Raw genomic sequence first — 13,355 nt, forward strand, 5'->3', positions numbered from 1 at the left:
GCACCATTAACAGTTTCATAGAGAAACCTGAAAGTTTACTATGGTAAGATTTTATATTAGTCAGATTCTTTGATAATGTTGTTCAGATTCATAATAAAAAGTGCCTCAATGTGGCCTTGTCCATTTTGCACTTAACTACAGAAACATTCCAAAGACACTTGCAAAAGCCTATTACTTTTATTCATGAAATTAGTTTTGTTTGGGGACCTTTGAAAATGTTGTAAGACCTTTTTAAATCTCAGTTCGGAAAATTTGTGATTTTTGCACTAAATTTTCAAAATCCCTACAGCAATCTTAGTTTGGGATTTCTCTCAAATGAGTTTCCACTGAATTCTATCTATGATCAATTCTATTCCATGGGAAAATATGCAGCAGGTACTAGGGACCTGGGCACCACGGACTGTTATTGATTGTTTAAAATCGTTCGAGAAGATGATGACGAAGTTCCTTCTATGATGTTCTCCTAGAAGGTTCAGTCTAACTCTGTAATATCTAATACCGCTGGTCTTTCTCCTCTTCAGGCATCTTCTGCCTTGGCCTACGCTTTGTTGGTTCTCCTTCTTCTGTAACCATTTCTCAATCTCTGTCTTTTGCTTCTCCCTTTCTAACCTTCTTTTAAATAACAGCCCTTCTTCTAGTTACTCTTTCTTTTATGGGAGTTTGGGGTTGGTAGATACAAGCTATTACATTTAAAATGGATAATCCTAATGTATAGCACAGGGAACTATATTCAATATCCTGTGATAAACCGTAACGGAAAAGAATATAAAAAGAAGAATGTATATATGTGTATACCTGAGTCACTTCTAGTTACTATTATAGGCTCATTTCTTGAAATCTCAATGTAGACCCCTTCCCAAGACAAATAATTTATTCCCAAAGTTCTGAAATTTATTTCAATGCAAACAGTTAACAAACTGCTGTCTTCTAGTCCTGATTTCTCTAGTGAGATCAAGATCTACATTTTGAAGAGCTACCGGGTTTTCCTACTTGGAAGGTCTATGCAGCCCAGTCATCAATTCTGAACTCACTATCCCACCCACATCTGTGACCTCTTCTCTTCCTACATTGTCCATAACATTGGCTAGAACTTCCAAAATTCCCTTCAATCCACCCCACCTCTCACCTCTGCCATCTATTTTATTGGCAAGTGCTATCAACTTGGGCTCCAAAACTCCTCTGCAAGTCTAGGGGTCCCAGCACATGGGTACACTTTTTTTAAGGTGGGCTGTCCAATTTCGATTGTTGTATAAATTGTATAAATTGTGTGCTACCACTGAGAATACATACTACCATGGAGAATACTACCACTGAGAATACATCTACCAGACTGAATAATTTGCCCAAGGGGTCATGCAACAGTGGAGAGCAAGGTATCACTGTGAGTAAGAGGAGAGAGCTAGCACCCAAAATGGAATTTTGAGAGTGAGGCCTGGAAGTAAACAATTCTATTCAAGTAACAGCACCCAGAGCTGCTCCAGAGACACCAAGTGATTAGCAAAGTGACTGCTACAGAGACACACTACCACATCATCCTACTGCAGTGACTACTGCATTTTAATTACTGTGTTTTTCTGGGCATTGTTTGGAGTCTTTTAATCCAAATATTCTAGAACTAGAAGGCAGTGAAAGTAATTCAAAAGAATAAGCAATATTGGTTTATCCCAACACCTTCTTTCTCACTGTCCATTCCTGTTCTGGGACGCTTGCCCTCACCTGACCACAACATATCCCTAGTGCCTGTTGTCCAAACTCTGGCCCCTCCACACTCTAAACAGCTCCCACAAAAGCTTCTAGAGGCATTTACATAAAACACATCTTATTGTGTCATGCAGCTGAGCCAAAATATTAAATGGCTCCCCCAATTCCATGAGCGGAACTGAGCTCCTTATTATTGCACTCAAAGTCCTCTATGCCTCCCACCAAGCCTTCTAACTCCAGCTTCCACCAGAGCTTTGGGTACACTGGGCATACTGGACTCCGCCACCTCCACAATTCCCAAGCCCACACTCCTCTGTGCCTTTCCTCCAATCACGCCTTGCCAAGACTCTCTTTGCTCCACCCATCAAAGTCCCAGATGATCCAATCAGAATTCATCTACAGCTCCCTTAGTACTTGAGTTTGAGTCTAGCACAGTGTTTTTCTGGCACTCCTATGAAACTTATTTATGCATGTGTCTTTCTGCTCTTTTCCGCCGTGGGCAAGAATCTGTGTTACTGGTCTTTGCCCCCCCAAGGTGCCCAACCAGCAGAATGCTTCAAACACAGAAAAGGCAAAAAATGGAAGAGGAGAATGAAGTGTGAAGAGAAGGAAGAAAGAATAATATTATTGAATTTATAACCTGTTACTCCTAGTGCTTCGAGTGATGTTTTATAGAATTAGAACTGGGAATCAAGAGGTCTTAAAATATACACCCAGCGCATTTGCTGATCTTAACTAAGTTCAACAAGCACACTTGACCTCCTGGGGCCATGAAAGGTGATGTTATTAGTATTTTTTATAGCACAAAGAATTCAATAGACCATCAGTTGGACACAAGTGCCACAGAAGAGGGTGTGAGAAACTGGTATCCTTTGTTTATTCAACGAATTTGTATTAATTGGCTTTATTTTCCATCGTTTTGCCTTGCTTGGCTTTTCCTATTATGTCCTGTTCTCCTGCCCTCACTATATCTGAATCCCCATCTGCGGAAGGGCTCTCTTTCCTCGGCATGGTTTCCCACACTTAAAACACAGTTTTCAGCTGATGCGCACTATAAAGACCGGTGCCTTGAAATGAAAAGAAAGCATGTTTAAAATGGGACAGGGATGGGGAAGGGGAGCCCACAAGTAAGTAGGCAGCAAAAGCCTACTCAGGTCTGGAACAGGGTGAGAGACTTCCACAAGGTGGGCCAGGAAAATGCCCACGATGCCAGACCACTAGGCGGTTTTTCCAGAATTACAGCACTTCTGAGTCCCAACCCTACCCTTCTGCCAATAAAAGTACAAGTGAAGGTGACCCCACAGGCATAGAGACGTAAATACTCTGCAGAAAAACGAGGCCCCTCTTCCATGGAAAGTTTTTTTAGTGTTTAATGGAGAGCAAGGGGAAAACTTATACCAGGGCTCACAGACCACTGGACCAATAAGGAAACAACTCAGATCGACCCAGTCCAAGTCTAGAGGGACAGAAAACCCCATCAAATGTCACTGACTTAGCCCTGTTCATTCACAACTATGGGTGGGCTTGGCATCATTATCCCTATGTCTTTTCTCCATCAGCTTCCATTTTCTCCCTTTTCTGATGAACCTTTGCATCTAATTCCATGTGAGGAAATAAGAATTTAACATCATCATCAACATCATCAACAGCAATAATGCATCATTCTGACTATATGCCAAACTCTGGGCCAAGTCTTAAATGCTGTACCTCATTTGATTCTCACAGCAAGTCTGTGAGCTCGGTAGTGATAGACATCCCACTCTACAGATGAGGAAACGGAGACTTAGAAAGGTGAAGTAACTTTCCCAAGTTCACCACCAGTAAGTGACAGAGCCAAGATCCAAACCCAGGCCTGTCTGATGCCAGGGCCAAGGCTCTTTGCCAAAATGATATGAAACCAGCCAATAGCTGCCTGAACTGTGTCTTCCTCTGAAAGAGCCATCCAAGTCCAGACCTGGTTCATGTTACAAGACCAAGATCACTCTAACTGCTCCCCAAAGTGAGCCTACGTCAGCTCTACAGAGGCTGAAATAACTCTCTGAGCCCTTGGAAGTATCTGTAGACGTTTGTAAGTAGTAAACGACCAGCGGAAGCAAGTTGATTTAGCATAGAAAACACTGTTTTCACATCCCAGATCTGTCTCTTAGTAACGATGTAACCTCAGGACATTTGCTCCACCTCTCTGAGCCTCAGGAAAGCATGGGTAATAATAATTGTCTGTGAGCTGGTACTGGTGAATTTGCCAGCACAATGCTGTAAATTAGTTACCTTTCCCCCCAAACTGTTTTACTGAGTACCTTATTCTATGGAATAGAATACACTGTCTAAACAGAGTATAAATAAATAATAGATAGATAAATAAATAAATAACTCCTGATCATTTCCTTAGTGAGCATCCAAAATCCAAAGTCTAAAAATGATATAAAACAATTTCCAAAAAATTGTGGCAACCTATGCATATGTGCATGTACTAAGTGTATCTCTCTGAACACATAAGGACTACTTTTTATCTCCTCTCCCTCTCCTTCACCCTCCTAGCTCTCCCTCTCTCCACCTCTTACTCTCTCTCTCTCTCTCTCCCTCTCTCTCTCTCTCTCTCTCTCACACACACACACACACACACACACACACACACACACACGAATTGAATCCTGATGCACCGCTATCTCCCTCATTCTCAAACACGTGCCTGACACTTGTTCAGATAATAGATAACTAGTCTCTAGCCAGTTAATTTGAACAATAAAAAACATGAGGCTCTTATAGAGATAAGGTACCCAAGAGAATTCAAAGATGCTGGTAGCTGCTTGTTTAGTGACGGAAGATTCTTGTGATTAAAAAGTGGAAGACAGCAGACAAAGCCCCCTCTGTTTGCACCACTTGGTTGGTTCCAAGCTAGGTGGAGCCCTGCTTCTTGTAACACCAAATTTCACATTGCTTTTTATGAGCAGAGGGTCCATTTCTAAATTGCACCCCTGGATTTAAAAGAGGAAATTTAAACCTCAGAATAATGTTTTTTGCTGAACAAAATGTATGCCAAACTAAGCCCTGACTGACTGACTCCTGGTTTTCTGAGTCCCAGCCTCCAAAGTTTTCTCAGGTTTCCAGTACTGGGCCGAACTCACTGGCTTGTGCCATTTCCTTGTATGCTACGGTTAGGTGGAAAAGGGGTGAGAAGCAGGGGTACCACTTCCCCAGGTTCACTGGATGTATATGGGAATGCCCGAAAGATCCAGAGGACCACTGTAGATTCATTAGCTGAGAGAGGCTGGCTCCTATCAGCTGTACTTCATGGAAGGCACCAACGTGTTGTCCTAGGCATTACGGGAAAAATAATTCTAGCAAGAAGGGGGAAATCGTCATACAAAACAGCAATAAGTCTGGGCCTTCCTAACTCAGCCCCACAAAAGACCATTTTGTAAGATGGGGAAAAGCTGTGCTTTGCTTTCTAACTGAACAATGAAACACTTGCATCTTTAATCCAAACTGTCTACCCACTTCCCTAGATTTCAGGACAATGGCCTAACTTCTCACCTTCCCTCTTGAATAGTTGAACCCACACACTTTAGAATGATACCCATCAGCAGCTAACAAACAGGTTATTCTTGGACCATGACTGATGCTGGCAAAATGCTCGGGTCCAGGCAGACAAGGATAAGTGAGAATAAAATTATTCAGTTCTGCTTGCCGTGGCCACTGCATCCGCAGTCATCCTCAAAATTCCCACAGAAATAAGCTCATTCCACATTTGAAACATTTTGGAGCTTAAAAGTTTAAATCAGGCCAAGTTGATTTTGTGGGGTTTTTCAAGCTTTTACACTGTAATTATATGCAGGACTTTGTGCCACCTATTTCCTCCCAACTGTAACATTTTATGTCTTTTTTAAGCATACGTTGAGGTTAGCTTTTTTTTTTTTTTCAGTACATGTTATGAAACAAGATATGAGCTTATACTCAACTTTAGGTAACTTTCTGCCAAAAGGCTGGACCAACACAAACTAAATATGACTATTTTCTTTATCCAAAGTACAGTTTTGACTATTACATACCCTCTTAATGTACATACATAAAACTAGCTCACAACTAAAGCTCCCTGCAGGTCAGCTGAAATCATAACGAGATTTTCCTTTCATATAATGTGATTAACAAATGTTAGCTAACCAAACTCCTAAAAGACTCAAAAGAAAAAAGCAAAATACCTCAAGCAATGCCCAAAAGTCAAATAACTCAACAAACTTTCTATTTTTTTCTTTGCTTTTTCACATCTTTAACTTAGAAAACAGCCTGTTTCACTTGATTATATGCACGTGCTCTAGAGGCAGGTGAGAGTGAGTTCCAGCTCCACTATTTACAAAAATGTGACCTTCACAAGCTACTAAACTCCTCTAGCCTCAGTTTCCTCATCTGTAAAACAGGCGGGTAAAAATCCTCAAAGGATTTTTGTGAAGATTAAATGAAATAACGCAGGCTTCAATAAGTGTGGGCAAATAGTGTTTCATAAATGTTAGTTGCTATTGCTGACATTATCTATCTGCTAAATAAGTCTACCTTCCAACCTAAAAAAAAAAATGTCAAATGTCTCATGGCAGCCTAGGTGCTTTGAAATTCATATACTGCAATGGGTCCCTCAGAAACTTACAAGAGCAGACACAAATAAAGAAGCGGCCGTCCATCTATTCTTGCTCAACTTTATCAAGTATTACAAATGTTTGGGAAGCAGTAATAACTATGACAGCTTGGGCCCCATAATCCTAAACCCCTGCAAAGGTCACGGCAACATATCACTGAGGCTTTCAGCTAGTGAGAGCTCTGAGGCATCCTCTGAATAGCAAGTGAGTTGGAGTGCCAGAGTCCAGACTTTATATGTTTAGAAAGGATTTCTGACAGCTCTTACGAAGGCAGATACCTCCAAATGTTACTCGAAGATATAAATGAACCTACCACCCGTCTGAACTTAACGCATTTCTGGAATAAATATCACTCCAGAACTCCAACTGACGCATCTTTTCAGATTCACTCCTTACCTTCAAAACAGCAAGATTCTAATATCTGTTTTATTAGCAGTAAGGCTGTACTTTCGGGGAAAGGCACTACTTCCCCCAGGGCAGGAGTATGGAAAAGGGGAAATGCTGTATGGAGAATTTTTATATTATTTGGAACAGTTTGCAAAACCCAAACTGTATATTTAAACTTTACAAATGTAACAATATTGTAACGCTTATCTCTGCAAACGGAATGCATTTTTACCTCTATTTCTGTTGATTTCCTTAGTCTTCAGAACCCGATAATCATTTGATACAGACATTCACCTTCACCCATTTATCATTTCACAACATTGACCTCATCTCTTATCATGAAAAAGTTTGGGTAGTTTAAACCCAGATGGCTTGGCTTTCACCTGAACAGAGAAGAATCCCTTCTCTGGTTCCATACAGCATGTTGATCTGATAACAAGCAGTCATCTATCACTTGGGGGCTTTGCATTTGACTGCCTTAATGTATTTCCAACAGGGTTTTGTGATGTGTAGTTTTTAATCAAGGTTTGCCAAAACTGATTGGCATGTAAAACACTTTTAAGCAAAAATGTTGTTCTTTGTAAGTCTCTATTTCAGCTCAGAAATTCTTATTCGTATAACTTAATCTCCCCCGTGTGGTTACTTATTAGACCTTATCATTAACTATTAAGTTAAAATAAATTGAAACAAATTTTTTTTTTAATCTACTAGCCACTGCCAGTGTTAACTAAGCAGCTGAAAGCCAAGTGTCATCCTCTAAGGATAGAGTCCTTTCTGACTCATGCTTCCAAATCAGAACTACAAAGACTGTTTTTGAGACTTAGTATATAAGAGGCAAAGAAATCCAAGATTACATCTTGTCCTCATGTTTGTGCTTTGTGACTCTCATCTCTTTTTCCCCTTGTCATATACCTTATCCCAGACCTTTATACCTAAATGTTATCATTTTCACACTGAGCTCAGACAACAGAATCAAGGCAGAAAGTTTGGTGGCACCTATGATTTGGTGGCAATAGCCATCCCTGGGAACAGAAGGGCAAATGGTAATTATCACTGAGACGATGCCATACCAAGTCCACCTTAAGTTTACTTCTGTAAACTGATGTCAAAGATAAGAATTCCCAGACTGAAGAAATGGAAACTGCAAAAGTCCATAATACTCAGAAATTCAACTGAATTCAATTCACCAGCTATCTGAAGTTTTGTAACGACCAGAATCAGTTTTTAAGATTTGGTCATATTACATTTAATGGATTCAGCTTATCAGAGGGAGCAACTGACTTCACATTACCTGATCTCCATACTCACCATGCAGACACACATTATACAAGGGTTGTCCGTGATAAATGGAATCTGGAGAACTTCACCTTCATTTTCACATTTTGCAACAGAACCTGAAGGAGAAAAGAAGTTATTTAAATTTAGCTTAGTGCCATTGTTACAAAAATAGAATTTTTACTTTAATGCTTTTTGAAACAACTATACCCAAATTTCAGAAATTCGTAATGAGTTTTAAATTCTCAAACTCATCCAAAAGAAGTCCCCCCGAAGAAAATCTATTTTAAATAGTTTTATTAGAACAGGTTTGTTTTGTTTTTTTAAAGGCCGTGCTATATAGGTAGATTTTCTGCTTTCGATAGTTTAAGCACAATTCCAAGTATTTCACTGGATCCTTAATAATACCCCTCCTTCATGAAGGCATTTCAAGTAAACACACACTCCCACATGCAAAAAAAATTCAAATTGGCCATTAAGGCAGATTTTAAATTTGAACAGAATTCAGGACAGTGTCAATGAACAGGGCTTTATATGAATCCGCCTCATATTGTCTTGAGCTGAAATCACTTTTTGAAACACAATCTTCTTTCCTCTTTTAGAAATTGCCTCAATATTTTCTTTTCTGCCCCAGGTGTCACTAAAGTATGTCCTTCAGAATAGCAGCTGAGGTCTTCACCTGCCTGAAAGCATATAATTATTATATCCTGCTATTAGTACCCTTTTAAAATATGATCGTTTCTTTAAATTCAAGGTGCTTTAAAAAGCACTCCCTGTACAGAAGCTATATTGGAACCCTATAGAGTGAGAAAGGCCGATGGGTGGAAAACGGTTAAATTTTTTTTTTCTTTAATTGTATACGGGAGAAAAGATCAAAATAAAGATTGAAGAAAACTAAAAATAAATAAAGGAACTTCTCAAATTCAAATAGAAGAATTTCCGTTATCACTATACTATTGATGTCAACAGCCTCCTTGCCCTCCACCCCTTAACCTACTCACTGTCTTCCCACCCCTTAACCCCGCGGGCTTCGCTTCTTGCCCACCGCCAGCGAGGGGCAGGCTCCTAGGTGCTCGCTCCCCGCCCTCCTGTCCCCGAGGCCAGCCAGCGCTTCCTCTCCCAGGTACCAAGCCAGCGTCCGGGAGGGTCGGTCCCTCCCGCCCCCTCCCCTACCTGTCAAGAAGGAGGAAGCCAGAGACATGGGGACCCCCGAGCAATTGAGCAGCAGCAAGACGCAGCAGGTAATCCCGGGCGAGCGCCGGCAGGGACGCTCAGCCAGAGCCCTGACGCCGGAGAACCAGAGCATCGTCACCTGGAGGGAATCCCGGGCGACTGCAGGTCCCGCGCCGCCGCCTATGCTCCACTACCGCCGCTCGCAGTCAAAAAGGGCTCTCAGCCGACGAGTCGGGAGACAGTCCGTTAAGGAGGGAGGCGGGCGCCCGGGAGCCTGGGGCGGAGGGGTGGGGGGGAGCTGAAGGGGGAGGCGGGAGAGAGAGGCGAGGGGTGAGGGGCGCCCAGGGAGGAGGGGTCCTGCGGCCAGGCTCCTCTAATGCGGCTTTTTTTTTTTTTTTAAGGAGTTGCTCGCAGCGGTTTAGTCGTCGGCTCCTCCATACTAGAGAGGGGGCCGGGAGGAGGGGGTATCGGAGCAGCCGGAGATAGGCAGAGAGGAGTGGCTGCGCTTCCCGCTGCGCACCGCTGCACAGCCGCCGCCGCCGCCCGGGCTGCAGCGACTGCCCGGGGGCGCGCCGCTGCCGCGGCGTCCTCCACTCCTGCCCTCCCACCTCCTGACGGCCCCTCAGGCTCTCAGCCCGGCCCGCGCGCACGCTCGCTCCGGCGCCGGAGACCCGGGCGCCCCGGGCGCCTCTAGGAACCCGCTGGGGGCGCCCGGGCGCAGGGGGGATTGCAGAAGCCCCGCGCCGGGCGCTTGTCTTCACCGGGCGTCCAGCCTGCTCCCCAGCCCCTCGAGGGAGGCCACTTGCCCCGGGGCACGGATCGGAGCGGGGCAGGCGTGTCTCCACCGCCCGGAGCGCGCAGCGCCTCCTCCCTTTCCCGGGGGAACCCTCCCCTAGCCGGGAATGCCGCGCCACCCCCACTCACACCCGGGCGCTCCAGCCCTGGGAGGGAGCAGAATATGGGACGCAGGGCGCCTCACCACCCCTGCTTGTTCCCAGATGCCCCAGCTTTGGGATGGAGCGACACGGGGCTCCGGGCTGGGGGCGGGGGGCCGCGCGACTTTTCACTCCCTGCTTTGCTTCGGTCTGCTGGGGGCGAGACAGCGGACTCCCGCGCTGAGCGGACAGAGGGGCGAGGGGCCTTCCAGAAGAGTGTTCTGTGCTTATGTGCCTGCCAGTCGTGACACTAGGGAAGACAGAAGCTGAAACTACACGCAAGGTCGATTAATAAACGCACAGAGGCGAACGCTTTTCGCCCTTAAAAAAAGATGAACAGTCGCTCCATGACTCCTCCCATCCAACCTCGGGCGGACTGGGGCGGGGAGGTGTTTGACTAATCATTCACTGACCCGAGAAAGAGGGAGGGACCCGCGCGGCGGCTAATCTCTAGCAGGAATAGCCACCCCGCGGCCTCGGCAGCCGCAGCCCTGGGTGTCCAGGAGTCCGACCCTACGTACGGCCCGCGGATCCCCCCGGCCGGATCGCGGCCTCCTGCTCAGGCCGTGGCACCCTTTGCTCAAAGTGGGGGATGCAGTGGAGGAGGGAAGAATTTTTGTAACCAAATGGGAATTAGGGGACGCTTGGCAAGTGTTGGGACCTGATGATCAGCTGTCCTCGGAGATCGCCTTGGGTCGCCGGCTTCCTCTTACCAAGAATTAAAACGGGACCCCCTCACGCCCATCCTCCTGGCGGGTCGGCCTGGGTGGATCTAAACGGCAGTCGCGGACTAGCCAAGCACGTTTCTCAGCGGGACGCACCTAACAATTTCCCGACACAAAGTGGGTCGTCGGTAGTCGCAGAAACTATACCTTTGCAAATATATTAGTCAGTTTGCGGACACATTTAGTACAGTTTCCTCTTAAGCCCTCCGCTTTTGGGGGGGGGGCTGTTTATTTGTTTTTATTTTATCGAGTAGTTGGAGCCTTCACTTAAAGCTGCAATGCCCACATTCCGGCACGCCAAGGAGCCAATAGGAGCGCATTGCTCTGACAAGGAAAAAGTAAGAGAGGGGAAAGCTGTCATTAGCTTAGCACGCTCCATTTCCCTCTCAAAACAGATTTTTAGCGTAAAACTTAAATTAAAAGAGAAGAAAGATGATGTGTGGTTGCCTTCCCCCCCCCCCACAAATAACCACCACAGCCAGGCAGCTCCTTGAAAATCAGAGTGTTTAATGTATTTACTAACGATAAAGAACATGCAAAAAAAGAAATCTCTAAACCTAGCCTTACCTCCCAATCCATTTTTTATCAAAACAATAAAATAAAGACGTTTATGACTACAGAGAAGTACAGTCAGTTGAAACCACTACCTAAAAAAGATTCTCTCTGCATGGGGCTTTTAGATAAAGATGATAATCGTGACTTAATTAAGGAAAACGGAATAATGGGTAGGCTGGGAGACCTTTCATTGCCCTAGACTTCAGCAGTAGACCTGGATAAACTCACATTAGAGAATTGCAGGATATTTGAAGAGTACACATTAGTTACTCAGATGTGCCTTCCCCGACATCAGCCATACGTCCTCAAGGGTTTGCATGACAAAAGTCTTTATGATGGAATCTGTGTGTGTGTGTGTGGCATTTCTCAAACTAGGGACCTGGTGCTTTGGGATGCACTGGAACTTGCCCTATAGGTATAAATCCAAAAACCACCTGGAAAACATTTTCGTCTGCCTGGAAGTTTACCAATGGGAAAGATGCACAGAAGTCTTTGGCAAACCTGTCCCTTCTTCCTGTTTGTTTTAATCAGCTGCCACCAGTGATTTCCCCTGCTGCTTTCTTGGCAAATGGGCCCTACTTCTGGAAGAGCATCTTTCTCCCCAAAGGGCTTATCGGCCCTCCACTGCTGCTGCCACCACCCCTTCAAGTGACAGTCTATCAGCTGCCAGTTGGCCTCTGTCTACACAAACCTGAGATACTCTGGGGTCAAAAAAGAAAGAAAAGAAGCAGGCAAGCACTGAAAAGCATACAGCTCTGCCTTCACTTGTTTAAAGTAAAGGGCGGTACCATCCAAATCCCCAAATGCTCTTGACTGAAATCAGAAGGAGAACAAATATGTGTTTGGCTCTGTTTATGACATTTTTCAATGTAATGGAGGTAATGGGTCCCAAAGATCATTATTTAACTACAGCTATCTCATGCTCTTCAAAATAAAATATATAACCTAATCAGACCAAAAGAGAACGAGGCCTGTGGTAGGAGAATTCTCTTCATCCCTTGGCAAAACTATGATGCTGAATTTGCGCTGAAAAATCCAACTAAATATACCACTTAGTAATGTAGATTCAAAGTTACTTCAAGAGAAATTACAGCAGCCCAGCTTCCTAAAAATAGAAATAAATAGACCTTCAAAAAGGCAGCACGGGAAAGGAATTGTGATACCAACCACTAGGGAGGGCCGAAGGTATTCCATAAATGTGTGAGGGTTTTGCTTTATGAAAGACATGAGGCATTTCAGACTTGATGAGGATAAGGGATGGTGCCACCTAGGAGCTTACAGTCTAGTAAGGGAGATAAAGCGTGTTTATAAATGAATGCAGTACAAGGTAGGAAATGAATGTAAGAGGAGGAGATAACATGCCCTGTCATGGAAGTTTAAAGAAAGAAGACACTTAGCTTCATGGAGGAGGTGGCAAAGGAGCTGAGATTTGAAAAGCAGGGGCGGCTTTAGTAGAAAGAAGGACAATCCAGGAGCAGCAGAGAGTAACAGCAGGGAGACTCACTATTTACAAAGAGAATGGGGAGCAGTCATTTAATTGGCTCTATCTGTCAGCTGAGCAGAGCTGTGGGAAGGCTTGATAATGAGGAAAGTAGAGGCAGCACTTGAAGGATCCACCTCAGATAAGCAACAGGATATTTACCATGGAGTAAGTGCCTACCTCTTAGAAACAACCAGACTACATTTCTTTAGATTGGAAAGTATTTCTGCAGGTGCATTCAGCAATCTGTGCATTTATTCATTATTAATCATGATACTGGAGAGCACCATTTCCACCTCCATCTGTTCAAAAGGGTTTGGGTGATGGAATGAGTAATACATCATGAATCAGTTTCTCAACCTTTTTAGCAAAGGCTATATGATTCTTCTTGGGATGAAAGTAGAAATGGTGCTTTGACATTTTTTTTAAAACACTGGAGATCTTAGAGATCATACAAACCAACTCCCTGCCCTTTCCCTTTGAGAATGAGAATTCT

The 13,355-nt window shown here is 44.2% G+C and overlaps 1 protein-coding gene across 2 annotated transcripts in view; it reads right to left on the bottom strand.

Annotated features, from left to right (window-relative positions):
- The window catches only part of BMPER (BMP binding endothelial regulator), a gene marked incomplete at its 5' end in the record, with an annotated part of 262,209 nt that extends 252,912 nt beyond the window's left edge, over positions 1-9,297 (bottom strand). For both annotated transcript variants that reach the window (XM_082662032.1, XM_082662031.1), the window contains 2 exons: positions 8,025-8,110; positions 9,165-9,297. In XM_082662032.1, coding sequence (XP_082518158.1) covers positions 8,025-8,110; positions 9,165-9,297 — 219 coding nt within the window. The remainder of the gene's footprint in view (positions 1-8,024; positions 8,111-9,164) is intronic.
- Positions 9,298-13,355: the final 4,058 nt, after the last annotated feature.

The sequence above is a fragment of the Grampus griseus genome, assembly GCF_964374135.1.
Source record: "Grampus griseus genome assembly, chromosome: 9".
In the NCBI taxonomy this organism is placed as follows: domain Eukaryota; kingdom Metazoa; phylum Chordata; class Mammalia; order Artiodactyla; family Delphinidae; genus Grampus; species Grampus griseus.